At 45.5% G+C, this 27,804-nt stretch overlaps 1 protein-coding gene across 1 annotated transcript in view; it reads right to left on the bottom strand.

Moving 5' to 3' along the window:
- CPO (carboxypeptidase O) overlaps positions 1-27,804 on the bottom strand; it is a 174,280-nt gene that overhangs the window by 81,350 nt on the left and 65,126 nt on the right. Inside the window, exon 3 of the mRNA XM_086954077.1 lies at positions 23,321-23,431. Within this exon, the coding sequence (XP_086810203.1) occupies positions 23,321-23,431 (111 nt within the window). The remainder of the gene's footprint in view (positions 1-23,320; positions 23,432-27,804) is intronic.

A 27,804-nucleotide genomic window follows, 5' to 3' on the forward strand; every position in this document is an offset into this window, starting at 1 on the left:
ACACCAGGAGTGGGGAATGGCCAAATATATAACACACCAAATAGGAAACCTCCCTATTTGGGCCAATCCATGGGTCACATAGCAATAGTCCAACTGACTATATTTCCCCGTCGCCAGGGTATAGCAGGAAAACTGCCTGGACCTGGGGTGTCTTTCCCTCCACACATCAAGAAAACTGAGGTTTTGCATAATTTCCCTCAGATTGTCTGGTCATGTGTGGTTTTGTGTTCTCCCTGGGGGGGGCTTCCGATTAAGCATCCCATCAAGCACATAATTGCGATCACCCACCAGTATAATTTCGGTTGTCAGATAGGGGGCAGCAGCAATCGCCCCACTAGTGAAGAGGCAAGAACAGTCAGTGTTGGGAACATATACATTCAAGAAGCACGTGTCTCACCCAACTAAGACTCCAAACAGAATGACGAAATGCCCCTCTGGGTCCAGTACATGTCCCAAATGTTGAAAAGGCATAACAGGAACCATCCAGGTCAAAACACCCGGCGCATGTCCAGAGTACGATGTTGCATATAACTGTCCCCTCCACCTTTGCGTAAGCTTAGAACACAATCTCCCCATACATGCATTTACTACAAGAAGGCCACAGAAACTCGATATCGTTTGAGGTACACATACACTTTCTGTCATTTCTTCATCTGTGCTAGTCCCCTGACATTCCATGTGAGGAATTTAAATGTCTCATCTGCCATCAGTCGCACTACGTACCATCAACACGGGGTTTAGGCTTTCGACCAAACTCGTCCACCCCACATATCCCATCATCCAAGCACATGAGCAGCCATTCATCCCTTTAAACAATGTAATAAACCAAACTTCTTCTCACCCTAATTCTCCACTTGCCATAGACAGTAACTCAGACTTGTCCTGTCAGTTGCTAGCCAGTGCATGAACCTGTGGCTCCCGCTCCATACCCATTATCCTGTATGCTTATCAAACCAAGAATACAAGTAACATACGCTCAGTACCTTTTAGCGGCTGCAAGGGAACGCCCCTGCAGTGCCACCCAAACTCCCAGACCTCTGGTCCCTATAGTCCCCGCCTTCCCACTACACTCCATCCAACATGATTAGCCAGAAGCCGGTCCCAGGATGCTTGTTTCCGGTCCAGGGAAGACTTGGCTTGGCAGTTTGGGCTGGTATGTTCCCATGAGGCACAGGGTCAAACTGATTTGCATATGGCCATGTCTGAACTGGGGAGGCGGAGTGAGCTAAAGAATGATGATGGATTAAACCCAGATCAGTTGACTGGGGGTGAGTACTTGCAATGTTCAACACTCCATCCATCATCCTCTTTGGTTTTGCTTGGTTAGCCCTAAGTTGGCAGGGTATGACCAGACGTGGGTCCCTTGCTCACTTTGCCACTGGATTCAAGCTAGCCTGGCTGATGACAGCTGATTATCCAAAAACCGGTCCTAGGATGCTTGTTTCCGGTCCAGGGAAGACATGACTTGGCAGTTCGGGCTGGAAGGTTCCATTGAGGCACAGGGTCAATTTGATTTGCATATGGCCATGTCTGAACTAGGGTGGCGGAGTGAGCTAAAGAATGATGATGGATTAAACCCAGGTCAGTTGACTGGGCGTGAGTGCTTGCAATGTTCAACACTCCGTCCATCATCCCCTTTGGTTTTGCTTTGTTCGTCCTAAGATGGCAGGGTATGCCCAGACGTGGGTCCCCTTCCGCAATTTGCCACTGGATTCATGCTAGCCTGGCTGATTACTGCTGATGAGCCAGAAACTGGTCCCAGGATGCTTGTTTCCGGTCCAGGAAAGACATGGCTTGGCAGTTCAGGCTGGACTGTTCCCATGAGGCACAGGGTCAGACTGATTTGCATATGGTCATGTCTGAACTGAAGTGGCAGAGTGGGCTAAAGAATGATGATAGATTAAACTCAAATCACTAGACTGGGGGTGAGTGCTTGCAATGTTCAACACTCCGTCCATCATCCCCTTTGGTTTTGCTTTGTTAGCCCTAAGTTGGCAAGGTATGCCCAGACGTGGGTCCCTTGCTCACTTTGCCACTAGATTCAAGCTAGCCTGGCTGATGACAGCTGATTAGCCAGAAACCGGTCCCAGGATGCTTGTTTCCAGTCCAGGGAAGACATGAGTTGGCAGTTCGGGCTGGAAGGTTCCCATGAGGCACAGGGTCAGACTGATATGCATATGGCCATGTCTGAACTAGGGTGGCGGAGTGAGCTAAAGAATGATGATGGATTAAACCCAGGTCAGTTGACTGGGGGTGAGTGCTTACAATGTTCAACACTCTGTCCATCATCTCCTTTGGTTTTGCTTTGTTCGCCTTAAGTTGGCAGGGTATGACCAGACGTGGGTCCCTTGCTCACTTTGCCACTGGATTCAAGCTAGCCTGGCTGATGACAGCTGATTATCCAAAAACCGGTCCCAGGATGCTTGTTTCTGGTCCAGGGCAGACATGGCTTGGCAGTTCGGGCTGGACTGTTCCCATGAGGCACAGGGTCAGACTGATTTGCATATGGCCATATCTGAACTGGGGTGGCGGGGTGAGCTAAAGAATGATGATTGATTAAACCCAGATCAGTTGCCTGGGGGTGAGTGCTTGCAATGTTCAAAACTCCGTCCATCACCCCCTTTGGTTTGCTTTGTTCGCCCTAAGTTGGCAGGGTATGCCCAGACGTTGGTCCCCTTGCTCAATTTGCCACTGGATTGATGCTAGCCTGGCTGATTACAGCTGATGAGCCAGAAACCGGTCTCAGGATGCTTGTTTCCGGTCCAGGGAAGACATGGCTTGGCAGTTCAGGCTGGACTGTTCCCATGAGGCACAGGGTCAGCCTGATTTGCATATGGTTATGTCTGAACTGAGGTGGCGGAGTGAGCTAAAGAATGATGATAGATTAAACTCAAATCACTAGACTGCGGGTGAGTGCTTGCAATGTTCAACACTCCGTCCATCATCCCCTTTGGTTTTGCTTTGTTCGCCCTAAGTTGGCAGGGTACGCCCAGACGTGGGTCCCTTGCTCACTTTGCCACTGGACTCAAGCTAGCCTGGCTGATGACGGCTGATTAGCCAGAAACCGGTCCCAGGATGCTTGTTTCCGGTCCAGGGAAGACATGGCTTGGCAGTTCGGGCTGGACTGTTCCCATGAGGCACAGGGTCAGGCTGATTAGCATATGGCCATGTCTGACCTGGGGTGGCGGAGTGAGCTAAAGAATAATGATGGACTGAACCCAGATTAGTTGACTGGGGGTGAGTGCTTCCAATGTTCAACAATCCGTCCATCATCCCCTGTGGTTTTGCTTTGTTCGCCCTAAGTTGGCAGGGTAAGCCCAGACGTGGGTCCCTTGCTCACCTTGCCACTGGATTCAAGCTAGCCTGGCTGATGACGGCTGATTAGCCAGAAACCGGTCCCAGGATGCTTGTTTCCGGTCCAGGGAAGACATGGCTTGGCAGTTTGGGCTGGTATGTTCCCATGAGGCACAGGGTCAGACTGCTTTGCATATGGCCATGTCTGAACTGGGGTGGCGGAGTGAGCTAAAGAATGATGATGGATTAAACCGAGATCAGTTGACTGGGGTTGAGTGCTTGCAATGTTCAACTCTCCGTCGATCATCCCCTTTGGTTTTGCTTAGGAATTTAAATTTCTCATCTGCCATCAGTCACACTACGTACCATTAACACAGAGTTTAGGCTTTCGACCAAACTCATCCACCCCACATATCCCACCATCCAAGCACATGAGCAGCCATTCATCCCATTAAACAATGTAATAAACCAATCTTCATCTCACCCTAATTTCCCCTCACCAGACTTGTCCGGTCAGTTGCTAGGCAGTGCGTGAAACTGTGGCTCCCGCCCCATACACATTATCCTGTATGCCTATCAAACCAAGAATACAAGTAATATACAACTACACGCTTTGCTAAAGATCAGTACCCTTTAGCGGCTGCAAGGGAACGCCCCTTCAGTGCCGCCCAAAGTCCCACACCTCTGGTCCCTACAGCCCCCGCCTTCCAACTACACACCATCCAACATGCAAATGATAAAACATGAAATATGCTGTCACCAACCGCCCCCACTCCCCCACAAGAGAAAGGGTAGGAAAATTTAGGAAAAGAAAGAAGGGGGAAAGAACATTCTCTGTACATATATTATTCAGATATTCAGAAATTACAGGAACTCCAGGTTGCTTGCTACTCAATGACTTACGATACGAAAACAACATCATCTCAAAGCAGAAACTCCCAACACATAGTTCCAATATAGGGACCCACAGCCACAGACTCACAGGCACCACAGCATCCACAGGTTTCTCTGTGGAGCACCTCAATGTGTCCGTGCTCACTGTACACCACACACGACTAAGGCCAGGCCCACACCTGTGCTGTCTGTGCCATACTCAGGGCCACTCCATCTGCTCAAAAGGAAGTCTTGTGAAGCTGATGACTTCCGTGTCTTTAAGGGTACCATCTGAGCACATCACAATACGGCACGGAAGGTTCAAGGAGCCCACTCGGCTGCTCTCTATTATTGTTATGAAGATTCTATGACAGTTGAGCTCTGATCTGTCAGTTGTTAGTGCTCCTATTTGATGAATAAACTGTTACGGTGTCTTTTGCATTGTTACTATATGTTTTAAATTGGCGATGGAGAAGGGAACCAAAGCCCAGTTCAGCCGCTGTCAGATGCTGGTGCCATTGGTAGTGCTGACCAGTTAATGGCTGTATACCCGTGGTGAATTCTGTGCCATGGGAAAGTGGATGAAGGAGCTCTAAACTCCATGCCAATGTGGCACAAACACATGCTTAGTTCTTGTCAGTATGTTCCACTGCCTTTCAACAAATGGGTGGGTGGACACTATTGATACTACACTGTATATCACACGCCCAGTCATCCCAATTCTAGATTCCTCGTCCATCCAATTTCTTGAGATGGGGCCGTTTTTTGGTGGACTTGTGTGGATCTAACTTTGGAATTTTTGGCAGCAAGCTACTGGAGACCACATTCATTGTATTTATCTGATTTCAAACTCTCCATGAATAATTGAATTGCTACAGGAATTACAACATCCATAATTTTTTTGACTGCATCCTTCTCTCATGTAACATATCTGGGGGAAGTGACTGTGAATGATTTTGGTGTTATCTGGTGACCGCTTCTACCAATTTAGTGTGCCCTTTTACAATCCTCCTATATTTGCTGTCATAAATCTAATTGGAAACCAGTTCTGTGTTTGGCATCCCTAATGCACTACGGAGGAAGCAGGTAATGCTATAAATGCATTGGCACCAGGGAAAGCGGTAGGCCCGGACCAGATTCCCTTGGAATTTTATAAAACGTTTTTTCCTGAACTGACTAAGAATCTATGGGAACTGTACTATGGGGTTCAACTGGAAGGGATTCCACCAAGCACCTCGGAGGACACTAATATTATATGTTTTTATAAAAATGGGAAAGCCTCAAAAAAATCCAGGGTCATGTAGACGGATATCTCGGATTAACGCTGATGCAAAGGTATACTCAAAGATCTTAGGGCCAGATGTAGCAAAATCAGAAATACCGACTCTTAATTACAAGAATTTTACCGATTCGGTAATTAAGAGTAGGTATTTCTAATGTAGGTACAAATTTGGTACATTTTATCGAATCGGTAAAAATCGGTATTTACCGATTCGGTAAATACCGAATCGGTATTTGCTATTGAATCCTTTGGGCCTTGAAGCCCATAGGATTCAATATCAAATACCGATTCGGTATTTACCAAATCGGTAAATACCGAATTTTGCAAGGGTGCAGGGGGTGTCACTTTGACACCCTCTGGCACCCCTGTTTTAGGCTTGTGTGCCATGTGGCACACATACATGCCCTAAGGACATGTATGTGTGCCACATGGCACAGGTGTACATGCACAGATGTGCATGTACACCTGAATAGGTATTTTACCATGCAATTATATTGCATGGTAAAATACCGATTTTCAAAGCCCTGTGTCAATGTTAAAATTGGCACCTACATACCAAACATGCATTTTCGGTAATTTTACCGACCGGTATATTTACCGATTCGGTAAAATATACAGAATCGGTAATTTTACCGATTCTATAATTTTACCGATTCGGTAAAATTGCCGATTCGGTAAAATTACTGGGGGTGAGTACTTGCAATGTTCAACACTCCATCCATCATCCTCTTTGGTTTTGCTTGGTTAGCCCTAAGTTGGCAGGGTATGACCAGACGTGGGTCCCTTGCTCACTTTGCCACTGGATTCAAGCTAGCCTGGCTGATGACAGCTGATTATCCAAAAACCGGTCCCAGGATGCTTGTTTCCGGTCCAGGGAAGACATGACTTGGCAGTTCGGGCTGGAAGGTTCCATTGAGGCACAGGGTCAATTTGATTTGCATATGGCCATGTCTGAACTAGGGTGGCGGAGTGAGCTAAAGAATGATGATGGATTAAACCCAGGTCAGTTGACTGGGCGTGAGTGCTTGCAATGTTCAACACTCCGTCCATCATCCCCTTTGGTTTTGCTTTGTTCGCCCTAAGTTGGCAGGGTATGCCCAGACGTTGGTCCCCTTGCTCAATTTGCCACTGGATTGATGCTAGCCTGGCTGATTACAGCTGATGAGCCAGAAACCGGTCTCAGGATGCTTGTTTCCGGTCCAGGGAAGACATGGCTTGGCAGTTCAGGCTGGACTGTTCCCATGAGGCACAGGGTCAGACTGATTTGCATATGGCCATGTCTGAACTGGGGTGGCGGGGTGAGCTAAAGAATGATGATTGATTAAACCCAGATCAGTTGCCTGGGGGTGAGTGCTTGCAATGTTCAAAACTCCGTCCATCACCCCCTTTGGTTTTGCTTTGTTCGCCCTAAGTTGGCAGGATATGCCCAGACGTTGGTCCCCTTGCTCAATTTGCCACTGGATTGATGCTAGCCTGGCTGATTACAGCTGATGAGCCAGAAACCGGTCTCAGGATGCTTGTTTCCGGTCCAGGGAAGACATGGCTTGGCAGTTCAGGCTGGACTGTTCCCATGAGGCACAGGGTCAGCCTGATTTGCATATGGTTATGTCTGAACTGAGGTGGCGGAGTGAGCTAAAGAATGATGATAGATTAAACTCAAATCACTAGACTGGGGGTGAGTGCTTGCAATGTTCAACACTCCGTCCATCATCCCCTTTGGTTTTGCTTTGTTCGCCCTAAGTTGGCAGGGTAAGCCCAGACGTGGGTCCCTTGCTCACTTTGCCACTGGACTCAAGCTAGCCTGGCTGATGACGGCTGATTAGCCAGAAACCGGTCCCAGGATGCTTGTTTCCGGTCCAGGGAAGACATGGCTTGGCAGTTCGGGCTGGACTGTTCCCATGAGGCACAGGGTCAGGCTGATTAGCATATGGCCATGTCTGAACTGGGGTGGCGGAGTGAGCAAAAGAATAATGATGGACTGAACCCAGATTAGTTGACTGGGGGTGAGTGCTTCCAATGTTCAACAATCCGTCCATCATCCCCTGTGGTTTTGCTTTGTTCGCCCTAAGTTGGCAGGGTAAGCCCAGACGTGGGTCCCTTGCTCACCTTGCCACTGGATTCAAGCTAGCCTGGCTGATGACGGCTGATTAGCCAGAAACCGGTCCCAGGATGCTTGTTTCTGGTCCAGGGAAGACATGGCTTGGCAGTTTGGGCTGGTATGTTCCCATGAGGCACAGGGTCAGACTGCTTTGCATATGGCCATGTCTGAACTGGGGTGGCGGAGTGAGCTAAAGAATGATGATGGATTAAACCGAGATCAGTTGACTGGGGTTGAGTGCTTGCAATGTTCAACTCTCCGTCGATCATCCCCTTTGGTTTTGCTTAGGAATTTAAATTTCTCATCTGCCATCAGTCACACTACGTACCATTAACACAGAGTTTAGGCTTTCGACCAAACTCATCCACCCCACATATCCCACCATCCAAGCACATGAGCAGCCATTCATCCCATTAAACAATGTAATAAACCAATCTTCATCTCACCCTAATTTCCCCTCACCAGACTTGTCCGGTCAGTTGCTAGGCAGTGCGTGAAACTGTGGCTCCCGCCCCATACACATTATCCTGTATGCCTATCAAACCAAGAATACAAGTAATATACAACTACACGCTTTGCTAAAGATCAGTACCCTTTAGCGGCTGCAAGGGAACGCCCCTTCAGTGCCGCCCAAACTCCCACACCTCTGGTCCCTACAGCCCCCGCCTTCCAACTACACACCATCCAACATGCAAATGATAAAACATGAAATATGCTGTCACCAACCGCCCCCACTCCCCCACAAGAGAAAGGGTAGGAGAATTTAGGAAAAGAAAGAAGGGGGAAAGAACATTCTCTGTACATATATTATTCAGATATTCAGAAATTACAGGAACTCCAGGTTGCTTGCTACTCCATGACTTACGATACGAAAACAACATCATCTCAAAGCAGAAACTCCCAACACATAGTTCCAATATAGGGACCCACAGCCACAGGCTCACAGGCACCACAGCATCCACAGGTTTCTCTGTGGAGCACCTCAATGTGTCCGTGCTCACTGTACACCACACACGACTAAGGCCAGGCCCACACCTGTGCTGTCTGTGCCATACTCAGGGCCACTCCATCTGCTCAAAAGGAAGTCTTGTGAAGCTGATGACTTCCGTGTCTTTAAGGGTACCATCTGAGCACATCACAATACGGCACGGAAGGTTCAAGGAGCCCACTCGGCTGCTCTCTATTATTGTTATGAAGATTCTATGACAGTTGAGCTCTGATCTGTCAGTTGTTAGTGCTCCTATTTGATGAATAAACTGTTACGGTGTCTTTTGCATTGTTACTATATGTTTTAAATTGGCGATGGAGAAGGGAACCAAAGCCCAGTTCAGCCGCTGTCAGATGCTGGTGCCATTGGTAGTGCTGACCAGTTAATGGCTGTATACCCGTGGTGAATTATGTGCCATGGGAAAGTGGATGAAGGAGCTCTAAACTCCATGCCAATGTGGCACAAACACATGCTTAGTTCTTGTCAGTATGTTCCACTGCCTTTCAACAAATGGGTGGGTGGACACTATTGATACTACACTGTATATCACACGCCCAGTCATCCCAATTCTAGATTCCTCGTCCATCCAATTTCTTGAGATGGGGCCGTTTTTTGGTGGACTTGTGTGGATCTAACTTTGGAATTTTTGGCAGCAAGCTACTGGAGACCACATTCATTGTATTTATCTGATTTCAAACTCTCCATGAATAATTGAATTGCTACAGGAATTACAACATCCATAATTTTTTTGACTGCATCCTTCTCTCATGTAACATATCTGGGGGAAGTGACTGTGAATGATTTTGGTGTTATCTGGTGACCGCTTCTACCAATTTAGTGTGCCCTTTTACAATCCTCCTATATTTGCTGTCATAAATCTAATTGGAAACCAGTTCTGTGTTTGGCATCCCTAATGCACTACGGAGGAAGCAGGTAATGCTATAAATGCATTGGCACCAGGGAAAGCGGTAGGCCCGGACCAGATTCCCTTGGAATTTTATAAAACGTTTTTTCCTGAACTGACTAAGAATCTATGGGAACTGTACTATGGGGTTCAACTGGAAGGGATTCCACCAAGCACCTCGGAGGACACTAATATTATATGTTTTTATAAAAATGGGAAAGCCTCAAAAAAATCCAGGGTCATGTAGACGGATATCTCGGATTAACGCTGATGCAAAGGTATACTCAAAGATCTTAGGGCCAGATGTAGCAAAATCAGAAATACCGACTCTTAATTACCGAATTTTACCGATTCGGTAATTAAGAGTAGGCATTTCTAATGTAGGTACAAATTCGGTACATTTTACCGAATCGGTAAAAATCGGTATTTACCGATTCGGTAAATACCGAATCGGTATTTGCTATTGAATCCTTTGGGCCTTGAAGCCCATAGGATTCAATATCAAATACCGATTCGGTATTTACCAAATCGGTAAATACCGAATTTTGCAAGGGTGCAGGGGGTGTCACTTTGACACCCTCTGGCACCCCTGTTTTAGGCTTGTGTGCCATGTGGCACACATACATGCCCTAAGGACATGTATGTGTGCCACATGGCACAGGTGTACATGCACAGATGTGCATGTACACCTGAATAGGTATTTTACCATGCAATTATATTGCATGGTAAAATACCGATTTTCAAAGCCCTGTGTCATTGTTAAAATTGGCACCTACATACCAAACATGCATTTTCGGTAATTTTACCGACCGGTATATTTACCGATTCGGTAAAATATACAGAATCGGTAATTTTACCGATTCTATAATTTTACCGATTCGGTAAAATTGCAGATTCGGTAAAATTACCGAAAATGCATGTTTTATATCCCCCTACATCTCCATGGCCATTTACCGGTCGGTAACGGCCGAATTCGGCTGTTACCGGCCGGTAAATGGCCAAAATCTCCCACCTACATCTGGCCCTTAGTGACTTGAATGGGGAGGATCATACCCAGGTTATTTTCGTCTTGGCAGCACTGGTTTATCCCAGGAGCAGCAAACCATTGTGAGTTGAGCCTTTTCTCTACTTGACATTGCTGCAACTACAGTCACTCCATTGGCTATGATCCTTCTTGATGCCAAGAAGGCAGTTGATCGAATGGGCTTGGTGGACCTCTGGTGGGCCCTTGAGTGCAAGGAGTTTGGGCCAGGCATATTGAAGGCAGGCATTAAATCACCATCCTTTTGCTGCAATGCAGTGTTGTGATTGGTCTGAGCGCTGTAATTTGGCACTCAGATGGTGACTGGGGACCTGGGCATTTTCTCCACCCAGGCTGTCATGCAGCCTGGGTGGAGAACATGCTAAGTGAGCATGACTGTTTGGTAGGCCTGAGACGGCCGGCCAAAGCACCATGCGCACTTCAGTGTGCCCATGCTCTGTGAGCAGAGCAGGCCCGCCCGCCCGCCCCCATGCTGCTGCCGCAGGAAGGAACTGATAAAATGATAATAACATCATTATCATTTTCTTTTTCCTTTCCTTTGCTGCTGCAACGCACTGGGGTGACGCTCCTCCACCTTAGGGGAGGAGCTTCCACTGCTTGCAAGCACACTTTCATGTAAAGACCTAAATGAAATGACTCGTGACCAGGACACCATGCGCTCCTCTTGAGCCAAAGCTCAAAAAAAGATCTATGTCACAAAAACCTGAGCCTTGAAAAAGATGTTTGCTTCCAGTAAGAGTCTGAAGAGATCAACCAGAAGTGTCTAGTATTCTGCAAAGCAGACATGCAACATCCCCAGGTCAAAATGGTTCACAAGGAGGATGGCAGTTAAGGTATATTAGCAAAAAAGGGTAAGGAAAAGGAAGGAATGCACAGACCAAATTTACGTTACAGGTGCAGATCTACGTGTAGTCATTTAGCATCAAGCAGAATGTGTCCTGCTTTGGGCAAGTCATAAACAACCAGCTGGTGACCCATCAGCGACGGGGCCCCAGCTTCACTACATCGGAAGACGATCCCTACTTAGGACTGATTTTCTAATGGTGTTTATTCCTGCTCCGGTATGCCATGCGAAGGTTGGCCGCCCCAGGCAGAAAAGTAAGAATATCCAGGCAGAAAGGTAAGAAAATAGTCATCTTACCGATGGGAAGTAAACTCCCAGAATCCCAGGATCATTTCTTTTGTTGTTTTCTGAAACAATTTATGAGGAAAAAAACCCAATGCGGTTTTGTCAAAATGTCTACCTCCTTTTAAGAGCAGGCACTCTCATAAAAAAATTCTCTCCAATGCAATGGGGAACAATAAATCAGTCTCATAGACTGACTTCCAAGTGTAAAAGGTGCCTTCAAATTGCACTTACAGTAAGCGTTGAACAGAAGCAAATGTAATTATTCATCAAATAATAATAGGTAGGGAAGCTGTAAAAGGTGGGTCCATACCAGTATCGATGCCCGGATGGCTGGCGCAAGACGCCTCTTAGTTTCCATTCTGAATAGTTACCAAATAAAGAGACGGGCGCTGGAAGCCGGAGTCACAAGAACAGAGTTTATTTCTCATGAGGAGAGCCTGTCATTTCAGACACGAAACAAGGTGTCATCGGGAGGTGCTCTAACAAGTGAGCTGCAACGTCGTCTTTTATACTTTACAGAACACTTAGCATTACAATCATGACATTGTGAAACACGGAAAGGACATCCCCATGATCCTCGTGTCAATCCTACCCCACATATGTTCACAATAGGGACCCTTGACCTGCTGATAAGAGGGGAGGGTAATCACGCAGCTGAGTGTTCCGCCAACTTTTAGGATGTGTGCGCCTGATCATAGCCCAGGGGGTGGGGTGCCCAGGATCAATAGTGGGTCCTTTGAAGAGGAGTGATTCCATACAATAAGCAGTAAACAGTATCTCCTGGCTTAGGCGATGACCTCAGACATGTGTGGACAGTCAATCGCGGAGGGAGGGTTTACTAACAGAGGGGGGTATTCATGAAAGGAAAGGAGGTGCTGGTCAGGCGCGGCCGTGACTCCCAAGGACAGGGTCTTGCAGAAGAAGAAGGTTTATGACTTGCCCGTGTGAGGAGAAGGGAGGGGGAGCCAGGGTGGACACAGGGACAGAGTCGCATAGAGAGAGAGAGATCTTATGACCCGTACATGAGAGAGCGGGGGCAGTCAGGTGCAGCTGGGGAGGGCTATGTCAGCTAAGGCGAAGGATGCCTCTTCAAGAGGGAATGGGGGGGTTTGCGTGGGTCAAGCAGGAGGGTTGCCCTTCAGGGCAGGGTCGCGCAGAGGGAGAGGGTTTCATAATCTATGCATGTGAGAGAGGGAGGGGGGTTCAGATACGCGCAGAAGGGAAGCCGGTGATTCTAATGAGCAGGAAAAAGGCCAGTGTGCCTAAAATGGCGGTCATGTACATATGGGTGCGGGCTTTTACTGGCAGAGTGATGCGGTCAATATTTTACGGTATTCATGGTGCTTACAGGGAGAGGAGCGGGAAAATGGAATAATGAACGCTGTTTATGTACATCAATTTCTCACATTTCCACAGTCGCCCCTTTTTACATTACAGAGTTCATTTTTTTTTCCGTAATTGATGGGGGTACAAGTAAACAGGCGTGGTTGAAGAATTAGCATTTGTCAATACTAACATTGGCATATAATCATGGACAGTTGATGTGATGGGCAGAATGCAGCACATAGGAAATTGCATTTGTCGAGTTCCTAACATTCAAAAGCACTACATAGCATAAATGTTTCTGACTAAAAAAATGTGACCAATGAACATTTTGACCAAGCAGTTGAGGGCGGAATTCAGTTCAGTACACAAGATCTCTTCGTCACAGTGTCTTTTTAGCAGTGAGCCATCACTGGTAGGCTCTAGTCCGTATCCTTTCGTTGGCGCTGTTGAGCACCGGCGGTGGAGCTATAGGTCCAGCTCGTATTCAACCTTTCGCGTTGCAAGGTGCGGTCTGTCCTCTGCTGTTAGACCACAGTCCTGTTCCCTAACCAGTCCTTTTAGTGGCGCCTTATGCTCGGCACCTATATTTTCGTGACAACACCCTATTCCCACCTGAATGCCGTTCTTCCTTTTGGCGTGAAGTCACATGGAAAAGAGGGTGTGTGTTGTTCAAACAGTCGATAGGAGAGAGGAGGAGTTGGGTCAGAGTTCCTGGGACACACAAAAGAGACCAAGGGAGCAAAGGATAACAAGCAGGCAGGCCCATCAATCGGGCCCAAAGAAGGGGGACGGAGACTCCAGGCACACGTGGGTTAGCAGACGGAGGGCTTCAGGGCAGCCCGTCAAGTTTCATTTTCCACGTTTGAATTTGCTGTCTCGTCCCGTATCTTGTTGCTCTGCAGCTCCACCTTTGGTCGAGGTCACATGTGTCTCAAGATCTGCAGCTAGGCTGTACGTCACGTCCGACCCTTCTCCTCCGGTGATCGTGAATCTTTGAATAGGTACAAAACAATCTTTTAGAGAACTGGTAGACGAAGACATCTATGCATGTGAATTCCTCCCTTAATCCTACGTACTTGGGAGATACGCTCATCGGTCACAGTCAGAGGTCTATAACCAAGCAGTGCATATGTCGGCATTCCTACTGAGTTCATGCCAAGTTTATTCATCGTCCTATTTATAACTCAAGTGATGATAAATAAGATTCCCATCAACTGTGTATTTCATCATATTCAACATTTCGGAACATTTCCCTTCAAGGCTGGCTAACCTTTTCAAACAGGGCGGGGGCGCTATCATCGAGAGTCAGGTAAAACAGGGTTTTCTCGAGGGACGACAGTTACTCATGGTCATCATGTTTATATCCGGGACAGCGGCGGGGGTCTACCAAATGGAGTGGGGATGCTTCGGGCGCTCGCGCTTGGGTGCAAAAAGGGGGGGGGGGTGGGGCAATCTGGGCATTGGGGGTCAATCTAGACGTTGGCGTTCGTCTCTGATGAACAAAGAAATAAGGTGCCATTGACATACAGTTCCCCTATAAATGACCAGATTGGGGGACCTTAGTCGTCTTACCTGTCCTTTCCTTCTCAGCCAATTCGAGTTCATTCATTTTGCAGAAAGGAGAGGTAGTAATATGGCGAGATACAATCATTTTAGTTTCGGTCAATTTCGCTGAACACCTTCGCGTTCAATAAGTATCCAATCAGACTGGTGCCAGCGAGGCACGGTTTTACCATAAAAAGGAAGAGGAAATAGGGAGACTCTCAGAGAGTGAGAGTCGTCCGCAATCTAAACGAGCCATTTGGTACACGTATGACATGTAGAAAGAGAGAGAGAGAGAGAGAGAGAAAGGGAGAGAGATATAGAGAGGAAAAAGGTGGGATAGAGATAGAGAAAGACAGAGAGATGTGTACAAAAATAGGTCATTTAGTGCGTTCACAACACAGAACAGCAGGGGGTCAGGTAACGGAGAGACGCAAACAAAGGGAGAACATAAACCCCTACAGCACACACACACGAACTCAGACAGAGGAAGACAGTACATGTATTACATATATATAAGACATTCACGACAAAACAGAAAACAATAGTTGGCCAACAAAATCCATATTATTTTTTTTTTTTATATCCTTCCTGTCTTTACTATCCTATTTATCTACGTGCTTAGCTCTTTTTGCCTTTCCCTCCTTTTCCCTCTCGCTTGTGATCTCTGCGAGCGTTCTCAATTGCCAATACTTACACCTCGGTTAGTCGATCAGAAATTAACCTGGTCGCGCTATTTACCCATGGTTGGATCTTAAACCATTTTCCAGTTTCTTCCTTTGGTGGGAAGTTCTCCAGGCTGAGGCAACGGCAAGTATTGATCGGGAGAACAGTCGGGCAGCTTGGCTAGATCTATAAGAGTGTGAGAAGGGGGGCAGTACATTTTGAACATCAGCAACATTTCTAACTTCCCAGACGGGTGGTGCCTTGGTAACCCTTACCCGTGCACTCTTCTTTGTCCTTTCCCTATCTAGTCAAACGTCTAGTTACATTATCTAACGTGTTATTTCGAGTCAATTTTTGTCATACAGTACCCGTCAGGTCTCTATGTCAGTCCATCCTCCCAGTCGCTATGTTCTAAGGAGGAACAGTCATGTTTAAGTCTATGTCTTTTTAAAAACTTATCGTCATAAGGACTATGCTCATATTCCCTCCTTCCCTTTTCGTCGGTGGTTCGATCATCGCTCTCCCATACTTCAGCCGATGTTCCAACGTAACCTGCAGAAGGGAGGAGAAAGAAGGGGTGGGGGGGGCAGCATTCAAACCACATCAGCATGCAGTAATCCGAAAATGTTTTTACCTACCACATACTCGACCTATCTCCACGTAGTGCATTTCTTTACCATCTCGGCGTTTAAGCCCAGAGGGACCAGTAATGTCAGATAGATAATCATTGACGATCTGCGTATCTACGTGAGTTACTTGGCCGCGACCCCTTTTGGTTATGTGCAAGGGTGGCGGTCAGGCGGCATTTCTGTGGTGTCGTTTTAAGGGCGTCTAAAAACACTTTTCCGGCTGCCTGTGACACATAATGTAGCTGCTAAATATCGGGTCCTTTTTAACCTTCAGCCTTCATCATACTTTCTCGTTGCTCACAGTAGTAATACATTCAAAACTCATTAATGCAACCGCTACAACTATGCTTTCTTTTTCAAAATACTTTTAATAAAAAGTGCTGGTGTATAAATACAGGCCTACAACCCAGTGGACCGGCCACGGAGCAGATTGGAACTGTACATAAGAAGAACAAAGTTGGTGGCAGTGCATTGCATAAAGTGCGGCAGTGCAATAAAATCGTATCGAACTTTCCTACAGAGCAAGCATGATGCATGTCAAGAATTCAGTTTTTCAATTAATTCATTAATTCATTATCTAGATGCTCATTCACTGTCTAAATTACACCAATTCATTGTTCCCAATCATAATTAGTACCCACCCTAAATCAGTTCATTGTCCAAACACATGATCAATATCTGTATTGCTTTCTTCTCTAAGCACATAATCACTATCCATCTTATCGACTTTCATTGTCCAAAAATGCATGCATATTTCAGAGCATCAATATTCGAGCAATCCGGGTGAACAGGGAGTTCGAAAGTTTCGTTTCGTGTATCGGCGCCATTTTGGGCGAGGTCAGGCAGGTTCCGGTATAGTCAGAATGTCTCCAATGACTCATGGTTGGACCAGAACCTTCCGTTGGCAGTTCAAAAAGTTTTTCGCAATGTGGTAACAGTCTAACAATATGGACCATCAGTCAAAGAGTGGGGAGGGCGGCAACAATTTTCCTACCGGGTCATTCTGGTGTTCTACCGGAACTGATCAAGTCTGTACCTTGGCTGTGTTTTAGCCATTTCCAAACTGAAGCTGGCGCCGGCAGGAGTGCGTCGATGTTGCGGGTTCCAGTGAGGGGAACGGGGGCACCCATGCAGAGGGGTCGGGGGCCCCCCCGGCTCTCATAGAATCTTCAAAGTTGAGGAGAGAAGGCATGGGGCGTGTGCCCGTCCCGGGCAAAAGACCGCTTTTCGATGTGGACCCTCTTTGAGCAAGAGCGTTGGGGTGTCGCTGGAAGCCTCCACCTGGAGGGAGGTGGGGGAGGCTCGTTCGCGCCGCCTCCCCCTTCCAGCGACCCCGCGCCGATCCTCGGCTCCGCCGCTTCGGTATTGGCCGTGCCGGCTATTGAAGATGGGGGGGGGGGCGGTGGCTGAGGCAAGACAGCCCCCCCCCCTTGACATGTGGCGGGACTACCTGCAATTGTCCAGGCGTGGACATGTGGCGGGACTACCTGAAACTATCCAGGAGTTGACATGTGGCGGGACTACCTGCAAGCGCCGCCGTCCTCGCTTAGGCTTCGGCCTTCTTTGCGGGCTGGACCAGGCGAGGGAGAGAGAGAGGGGGGGGTGGTCGGTGGCTGAGGCAAGACAGCCCCCCCCCCGTGGCCTGCAGGGCAGCAGAAGAGGAGAGAAGGAGAGGCCATCACGGTTTTCTGGGCCGTCCGCCCCACAGCCTCCCCTTCCGACTGCGGCCAGGCGAGCCCCGCATGCCTCGAGGCCTCGCCTACCGGATGGGCGTAACCGCGGACCTGTTGCACTTCGGGAGCTTCCGAAATGGGGGTAGGTACCTATTGATTTGTATCTATTTCATGTGACCGTTATTTGGGCGTGGTGGGCAATGAGGCAGACATGTTTAGGGCAGGAATAGGCAACGGAACCTAGCTACCTCGTGGCTGCCTTGGTGTCAAGCTTGTCTTCCCTCGCCATTTTTTATGTTTCTTATTGCGAGTTATTTCTAACGTTTCTTATTTTATTTTTAGCGAAGTTGATATCTCATCAGTGGCCTACTGATTTCGCTCAACTCTTTTTCTTGTATTTTTATGCCATAACCTATTATAAGCTATAGCGACTAGTCCACACTTAATGAACATGTCCTTATTAGGTGTGCCCTCCAGTGGAGCTGGATGGTTCATCTCTAATAAGCGGTCCGGGCTAAACAGGCTACCAATCAGTGGGGAGAAGATAGGCATGACGGATTACAACGGGGACAAAAGTCTGCACTACCTATCTTATCACGGCGGGCAAAGACTAGACAGAATATTTCTATTCTCCGTTGTTTGCAGGCGGTGAATACCTCAAAAGAACCAATACCGAACACTTAATGTACGGTCAATCAAACAATCAGTGGGGAGAATAAGTAGGTACGACGTGTTAAAGGTTTGCGTTACCTACCTTTTCGCTACCTACAAAGAGAGATCTTGTTCTTCCCTGTTTGTAGACAGAGAATCTCCAGACAATAATCCACGAACAATAGTTCGGGAAACAGTGGGGGAGGAAGATAGGCACGACGGATTACAACGGGGACAAAAGTCTGCGTTACCTATCCTTCACTGCTTGCAAAGGGAGAGCCTGTTGTTTCTTCGTTTGCAGACGGTGAATCTCCAGAGGTACCAACAAAAGAGTAATACTAGTATTATCCAAATCAAACAATTATTTCACAATTTGTCGCATTTACGCGACCTTACCCGGACCGGACCGTGTGGGCAGTTCTTCGCCTTCCTCCTTCCAGCGCCCGATCGTTCTCTTACTCCATGATTTTACCGCAGCAGTCCTGTGGGATTCCAGTCAGGACAGTAGGTCACTCGAGAGAGGTCCGTTCAGAATCGGTGAAGTTCATTCAATCGGCAGCCGGACGAGGGCCCTCTCAAGGCAGGTATACTCCGATCATTTAGATATTCACCTCATCGTCTGGATCTCTCTTACTGGACCTCATGTCACTGATGGACCCCGCGTTGGGACGCCAATTGTAAAAGGTGGGTCCATACCAGTATCGATGCCCGGATGGCTGGCACAAGACGCCTCTTAGTTTCCATTCTGAATAGTTACCAAATAAAGAGACGGGCGCTGGAAGCCGGAGTCACAAGAACAGAGTTTATTTCTCATGAGGAGAGCCTGTCATTTCAGACACGAAACAAGGTGTCATCGGGAGGTGCTCTAACAAGTGAGCTGCAACGTCGTCTTTTATACTTTACAGAACACTTAGCATTACAATCATGACATTGTGAAACACGGAAAGGACATCCCCATGATCCTCGTGTCAATCCTACCCCACATATGTTCACAATAGGGACCCTTGACCTGCTGATAAGAGGGGAGGGTAATCACGCAGCTGAGTGTTCCGCCAACTTTTAGGATGTGTGCGCCTGATCATAGCCCAGGGGGTGGGGTGCCCAGGATCAATAGTGGGTCCTTTGAAGAGGAGTGATTCCATACAATAAGCAGTAAACAGTATCTCCTGGCTTAGGCGATGACCTCAGACATGTGTGGACAGTCAATCGCGGAGGGAGGGTTTACTAACAGAGGGGGGTATTCATGAAAGGAAAGGAGGTGCTGGTCAGGCGCGGCCGTGACTCCCAAGGACAGGGTCTTGCAGAAGAAGAAGGTTTATGACTTGCCCGTGTGAGGAGAAGGGAGGGGGAGCCAGGGTGGACACAGGGACAGAGTCGCATAGAGAGAGAGAGATCTTATGACCCGTACATGAGAGAGCGGGGGCAGTCAGGTGCAGCTGGGGAGGGCTATGTCAGCTAAGGCGAAGGATGCCTCTTCAAGAGGGAATGGGGGGGTTTGCGTGGGTCAAGCAGGAGGGTTGCCCTTCAGGGCAGGGTCGCGCAGAGGGAGAGGGTTTCATAATCTATGCATGTGAGAGAGGGAGGGGGGTTCAGATACGCGCAGAAGGGAAGCCGGTGATTCTAATGAGCAGGAAAAAGGCCAGTGTGCCTAAAATGGCGGTCATGTACATATGGGTGCGGGCTTTTACTGGCAGAGTGATGCGGTCAATATTTTACGGTATTCATGGTGCTTACAGGGAGAGGAGCGGGAAAATGGAATAATGAACGCTGTTTATGTACATCAATTTCTCACATTTCCACAAAGCCTCAAGAACTTACAATTGTGTATGTACGATTCCTCCACTGAAGTAAAACATTATGACTCACTGGAAAGATGGGGTAGCCACGAGGGGCCTATTCACAGAGCCATTTATTCATACATGCTCGATTTACATGTGGCATTGGCTTTATTTATGAGTGCACGTTTTCAAATGGACACCAATTTACACTCATAAATACACATGTGCATAATACAACATGATGTAATATTATTAGGAAAAAATGTACTCCCTTGGGCACAGAGTGGATGCCACAAGGTGGGGGATGATCTGATATGCCTGTGCACAACCACACCATTGTACATTTGTAAATGCTCGTTTCCCTATTTTATTTTAGGTCTAGCCCATCTTTCGATTTCCTCTGCTGTGGTGCAAACTGTTTGGAAACATGCGAATGTGATCCTGCTTTTGAAAAAAACTATTCTACACCAGTCCTGCCATAAAAGTACTGGCCCATTTCTCTTCTGCCTTTTTTGGCAAAAGTAGTGGAGAAATAAGTAAATAATCTCTTAGTGATTTTTGTTTTAAATTATCAAGTGCTGGATCCCTCACTGAATGGCCTTAGAGCTGCCAGAGTACAGAGACCGCTCTTCTTAAAGTAATGGAAGAGCTTTGGAAGGTGGCTGACAAGGGAGGCACTGCTGCGCTTAATTTATTAGATGTAAGTGCTGCCTTAGACATTGTGTCTCCTGAGGTGCTTTTAGATAGACGGCACAAGATTGGGATTTGGAAAAGGCATTAAAGGATTGATCCTTTCAGTTGATATTTGAACCTTTTACATATACCAAGTGTAGGCTCGAGTTCAGTGTTGTTCATTGTTCGGTCTTAAGCCAAACCCTTTTTTTTTATCATCTATGTAAGACCACTAACAGAAGTTGTGAAATCTTTTGGAATATCGCTAGACTCATACGTGGATTATAACCAGCTTATTCACTCATTGTGTGCTGGGGAAAAGGAGGATCCTGCCAATTTTAAGATCTCTATGTCTGCAAAAAGGATTCATTCGGACTGCCTGAACTTGAATGCTCAGAAAATAGAAGTTCTCAGGTTGGGAAAACATTTGCAAGAATTGGGTGGCCACTGTTATGTCAACTTGCTGAGTCCAAAGCAACTTTTAAAAATATGGGTGTGTGGATGGATGAGACCTTATCTTTCGAACCACAAGTTACAGCTTTGACATGTGGCTGTTTTGGCACATGAAGAGGCCTTTAAAAAAAACATAGCCTTTCTTGCCCACAACTGCGTAAGATGATTAACCCCACTTTAATCATCTCGTCCCAGAATGCGGAAGCAAGATTACTGTGTCAATTGCCAAGATTCTGTTCAGTTTCTCAGCAGTTCTGCACTCTGCATGGGCTCCCTGTGGAGAAGCATATCCAGTTTAAAGCACAGCGTGGGGCCTAAAGTATTAATAATAAACTGGGTGCGCCTACCCTGCTGTCTCTGCAGCAGTCCAATTGTCGCTCTAGGGCGTTAAGATCTGCAGACCTCAATCTGGCTATGCTACCCCATTTCAAATTGGCTAGAAAGGGGGATCGTCCTTTCGTGTCATAGCTCCGATGCTACGTAATAAAATGCCCAGTCATCTAAGGAAAGTAGATAATAACTTCAACTTTAGGAAGTAGTTGAAGACCTGGCTGTTCTCGGTTTAGGATGATTTTTATGTTGTGTTACAGTAGGAGGAGGAGCGCGCTCAGAAGCCGTAGTCTGGGTCAGTCATGTGTGGTATAAATCCTCTTAGCATAGCATGACATAACATAACATAGTATAACATAACATAAATGAACATAACATAGTATAACATAACATAAATTAACATAACATAACATAACATAACATGTTATGTAACAGTGGCCCAGAACACCGCGGCAAGTTTGGTCTTAAATGTCCCCCTAGAACGCCTTCTCGCCCCCTCCTTGAAAAACTCCACTGGCTGCCCATTCGTCAACGGCTCAAGTTTAAGATCTGCTGTGTCATACACAAAAGTCTGTTTGGCTCAGGCCCTCAATATTTGACTGAAAAATTTAACATCTATAACCCGGAACGTCTGCTTTGTTCCAGCGGCCAACTATTGCTACAGATCCCGACAGTCAGAAAGGCACGGCAGGGTGGGCGAGCCCTATCCGATATGGGCCCTACCCTTTGGAATAAACTTTCCCCCTGCCTGAGACAAACTACTCTATTTTAAATTTAGGAGAACACTTAAGACACATTTGTTCCTGACAGCATAGTTTCATATGCCTCCTAGAGCTCTATTTTGATGCACATCTGGTGAATCAAGCGCGGAGATACCACTCCGGGGGTCAAGTCCGGCGCTATACAAGCAACTAAATAAATAAATAAATAAAAACATATAACAATATTGCCAGCACCAATCTTATACTGTGTTATTTTACCTAAATGTCCTGATCTGGAGGATTATGATACATACTAGAGTTTAGTTGGGGTTTTAGTGGTTACGACAGAAGTATATTCGTTTTGCGATTGTTGTTTAAAATAGTTGTCATAAGAATTAGTAGATTATTCGGTTATCATGCTTTCCAAAGCATGTATCTGCTGTCTGGGTTAATAGCCTGCCTATTGCCCCATTTATGTTCATGCAAGTGTGTTCAATGGAATAGTGGTGGTGTTAGGGAGAGTTCATTTCAATGCATTAGCTTAGATGACTTGTGTTTGGTTATAGAGAGTTGTATCATGTTCTGTTGTTGAAAATCCTACAGAGTAGTAGGTAAGGAGGAAGTATGCTGTTAAAGCATTTCTCTTCTAACATGTGTAAGATGCTCTGTCTAGTATCTTGTATGGATGTTTTTTGTGTGTATTGATTCTGAATCGTTTGTGCTGGGGTGTCATGTTGATAATACGCTATATTGCACATCTGTGCACTATTGAATACGCCTGATATGTTCTGTCATATGTGCATTGTTAATTTAATTTGAGAGTGTTGTCTACTAGTGGTAAATACTGTTGAGAGTAGATTGCTTGGTAAGCAAATGTATGGCACATCCTTGCTGTGGTGAATGCTTGTGGAGTGTTCTGTACAATGTGATCTATGTTTTAATGTGATCTGTTGTTTTAATGTGATCTGTAAATGTTAATTCATACAGCCTGGTCTGAATTTCTGGAATTTTGGTTAACGGTGCCCAGATTTGCTGAAGTAATTGCATTGCTGTTTTCTAGGTAAAATATTAATTATTGGCAGAATCTGCGAATCTAAACCAACCCACAGTTCATGAATCAGTCGTACATGTTCTTTGGTATGTCACAACTTTGCTTCAAGCACTGTTGACTTTGACTGTTGACTGCATTCGTCCATTTTCTTTATCATTGTCACAGTTCATATTCTTGCATATCACACACCAAAAGAAATCAATGTTTGAATAATCGGAAGGCCTCCGAGTGTACTTACAGTTGTCCATGAATAAACATAGCCGTCAACGTTGTACACTGGAAGAACATACACATCTACATTCTGGAGCAACATTTTTATTTTCGGATCATGCTGGTGGTTTTGCACAATCTGGAAATGGAAAGGGTACATTAGAACTGCAGGCTGCCTGCCACAGATCAATTACAAAACGTGAATCAGCAAATGGCTCCGTGCGAAAGGCTGGAGAGACAGGAAGTCTGTTCTTAATCTTCTCAACCCAGGATAATTGACTTCCTGCAGTTGATGAAGTTAAAAAGACAGAGGTTCCTGTGCAATCCCCGGCTCTTTGATTATCTTCTCAAACAAACCTGCAGGAATACTCTGCCTCCAGGAGACTTTACAACAAAAGGCTGGTTGGAAAGATGGAAAGATCAGTTACACAATATTTTCTAAATATCTATATATATATATATATAAAGTGACGCATCTGCATCCATGTAAATATGGGGCAGATGTAGTGCCGCCATTGCATAAAAAAAGGACGCAATGGAGCTGAAAGTAGGTGCAAGGGGCTTGAAAATCTGCCCTAAAGATCTATATTCAGTTCTGGGATAAGTGCATCAAACAGAATATAGTATGGATGATAAGTCTCAAACATTCCTAGTAAAGTTACAATTGGATTTTCTTGATATTTGATTGTGAATTAAATAAAATATGTAGTCATTTGTGTATTTGTTTCATGAATGCTTATTTCTGTATTTTCCTGTATTGTTTTGTGGTTCTAATTTTTGAAAATGCCTAGGCAGGGGTCCTTGGCTTCCAGTAATGACTAATGGGGGTCCATGGATTCCAATAATGATTCAGTGAGCAGTCCTCTAGTTACACTAATGATTAAGTGGGGTGCACAGAAGTTAAAAGGCTAAGAACCACTAGTCTACAGCACACTCTCAAGGGAACAGCAGCATACATGACATCGCTGCTTATGCTACTCGTGTAAATGCCTAGAGGTTAAGGATAAATTCACTTTAGCACTTAAGTATCCAGAATTTGTAATCTTGGTCAAATAAATCCCTCATCCTACCCGGGCCTAATATTCTCAAATATATTGTGTGAGTGTGTAGCAGTTACTGCGAACTGCACAGTAGGAATCTACCGTTCAGTCATCCATATTGAGAATCACGAAAAAATAAATTATATATATATATATACATTTATATATATATATATATATATATATATATATATATATATATATATATATATATATATATATATATATATATATAGATATTTAGAAAATATAGATCTTTAGGGCAGATTTTCAAGCCCCTTGCACCTACTTTCAGCTCCATTGCGTCCTTTTTTTATGCAATGGCGGCACTACATCTGCCCCATATTTACATGGATGCAGATGCGTCACTTTTTCACAGGCTGCATCACTTTTCACCTGTGTGAAAATTGCCTGCATCGCCTTAGAATTTAATGTATGCAAGGGAGGCCTTCCGTTGGAAAGGCCTACCTAGAAAATGCTGCAAGGATATTTACAACTTTTTTTGGGGGGGCGCAGCCTTTAGCTTCGCTTCCAATGCATCACAATCCATACGCCTGCCAAACCCAGGTATAGGGATGATGCATTGACTGTGCCCAAGGGACCACACCAGCTGTAGTGACTTGATTGCAATATGCAATCAAGTCACAATGTTAGTGGGCCACCTAAGGTAAGTATATGCACGTAATGTCACAATTTGTGACATTACGTGCTGATGTCACAAATACAAATGGGCACTATGCCCACTTGCATGCGTCAGATCCAGGACCAATATGTTCGATTGCAAAGTGACTTTGTCACATTTTTACTCTCCAACACATTGGTCCCCATTCAGTAGTAGCTGCATCAGTTAAAACTGACGCATCGCCTCTAATTTTGACGCATTACTGGAGTTGGGTTGGTTTTCATGCCAACTCCAGCAATGCGCCAAAAAACCCTGCATCATGGTGCACCTTATTGTGAATACAGCACATCCATTGTGGCGCAAGAGTTTCTCCCGCATGCGCAAGAAAACCTACACATCGCTGCTTTCATGCAGCGATGTGTCCGTTTCTTGTAAATGAGGCCCCTAGTTTTTAGCCTCCAATTTTATGTCCCTTCACATTTACAGAATGTATCAAAAGAACATTTTGCTTCTTTATTTATAAACACTTTACTAATCTGTTTATTTAATGTTCTAAGCAGTGTTGGACCCCCTGAGTAGGCTTTGTGAACCCCCAGTGGTACCCGGACCACAGTTTAAGAACTACTGCTATAGACTACACCTCCTCATTCAACGGTTACGCTACACCTTCTCATTCAATGTGAATATCCAACAGCTCTTTTTTAGGTGAACTATATGTAACAGTTCCTGTTGAGTGATACACAACCACAGCATTGGCATGCTAAGGTTACACTTACTCTTTCTTTCTATCATTGAGTACACCATTTTATTGAGCGCTCTGTATAATATACATAGCCTTTAAGTTGAATATTCTACAGACTGCCTCCCTTCATTAAGTTGAGAGTACACTAGGCTCTTTGTAGATTCTGTATAGGCTATGGTTGTAATTGATCTTGGAGAATACTTAATTTGGTTCAAACCATGCCTGTGAACCCACTTCTAATCTTTTTTACTAAGTTTTAACATTTACCAAATTTTTTAAAGTAATCTAGTTAATGCCTTTTATCTAAAAATGTGATTTGCCAATTGGGTTTTGGGTTAGAATTACATAGGGCCGGATTCACAGAACTAGCTTAAGACAAAAGCCTAAACGTACTACCATTTTGGTAAGTGCACTTACTCATTTTGGTATTTACAGAAGGCATTTACCCATTGATGAGTAAGTGCTGTCTTTGAATTCCAAAATGAGTAAGTGCACTTACACATTTTGGTATTCACAGAAGGCACTTACTCATCAATAAGTAAGTGCCTTCTGTGAATACCAAAATGAGTAAGTGCCTTCTGTGAATACCAAAATGGTAGTAAGTTTAGGATTTTGGCTCAAGTTAGTTCTGTGAATCGGTCCCATAGATCCTTCCTTGATTTAAATTTTTCCTCAACCCTGCCTCTTGTGCCCCAAATGCATAATGTTTACCCTATTTTTTAAATTGATTTTTTATTCTCACTTTACATCAAATGGCCCCACCTTCCTGCCTTCCTGTATGCCTTTCACCATTTTCACCCCGCTCTAAACTGGTCTCACTCTGCCCATTACTTTTGGTCTGTAAAATTGTGATCTGATGTTTTCTGTGAAATATCATTAACATTTTACACAACCAGGTTTTCTGCATAATATACGAGCCATTCATTCAATCTGTCCACCATAAACAGTGTGCAGGCATTTCTCTCATGACACCTTAACCACCCCCACCTTTTCCCAACTCCAAATGGTCCACATGCTCAAGAATTAGCACTGCCCAAGAGGTAATTCGCGCCATACTGGGAGCATTCAAATGCATTAGCTTATTGTAAGTCAAAAATGCCTCCTGGCGCAACACCCCTCCTCCTGTACACTCAATGAGATAATATTTTTATATACAAGATTTAGAAGACAGTATTTATGTCAGATGATATTTTTGTGTGAAAATATTACATCTAATCCCAATCTTTCAAAAAGGATACCAGAGATTGCAGCAGTAGAATATGCCTTAACCATTGTCATAGGTGATGTTTACTGGAGCCGTTGCTTCATGTCTAACTACTCCCAAAACAATAGAATGTTTTCTTCCATGTAGGACTTCATTCCATAGTTTGGCTCCAAAATTGGCATGAGATCACCAAAAATTAGGGAGATTTGGCGTTTCCACATTATGGTTCATTTAGATTGGAAGTGCTGTATTAGTTAAGGGGAGTGATGGCTTCATTGCGAACTCTACAACACAGTTTGAGGCATAAGATTATTGGATGAGAGCAGCTCAGGCAAAGAGTAGGGAGCGAGGTCAGGGAAGGATGAAAGAGCAATGAAGGCATATCAGGATGCTCAGTTGAATAAATGGAGGGTAGACACCATCGAGAGAGAGAGGCTATTTCCACCATTAGTGAAAACAGGAGATCGCACGGAAGAGGAAGGAAGAGGATGACAGTGACACTGATGACAGGTTGTTAGATCGGTTGCTAGCAGAGGGTCCCCCTCCATACAATCCAGATTCAGATGAGGGAAGGCGAGCACTAAGGAACCAAATGGGAGAACCATAGACAAGCCCTAGTGCTAAAGTAGTGGGAAGGATTTAAACAGGAATAGAAGGAACAGGGATGCCAGCATTGGGAGATGCAGAGATGAATGGAGTTAATGGTGCTACGCAGTTGCCGGAAGCCCTTCCGGTATCGGGACCATTGGACCCATAGTGTCAGTGTACGACTAAAGGGAGGGGGAAAATAGTTGCCACTCACAGTCAGGAGTAGGAAAAGGGATTAATGTCAGAGGAAATGGTATGGTAAGCGGAAATGTTCCATTTTTGGTGCCTGTAGAAGCCAGTACTCGGTTACCAGCCA

This window comes from Lissotriton vulgaris, chromosome 2_1 (genome assembly GCF_964263255.1).
Source record: "Lissotriton vulgaris chromosome 2_1, aLisVul1.2, whole genome shotgun sequence".
Classification (NCBI taxonomy): domain Eukaryota; kingdom Metazoa; phylum Chordata; class Amphibia; order Caudata; family Salamandridae; genus Lissotriton; species Lissotriton vulgaris.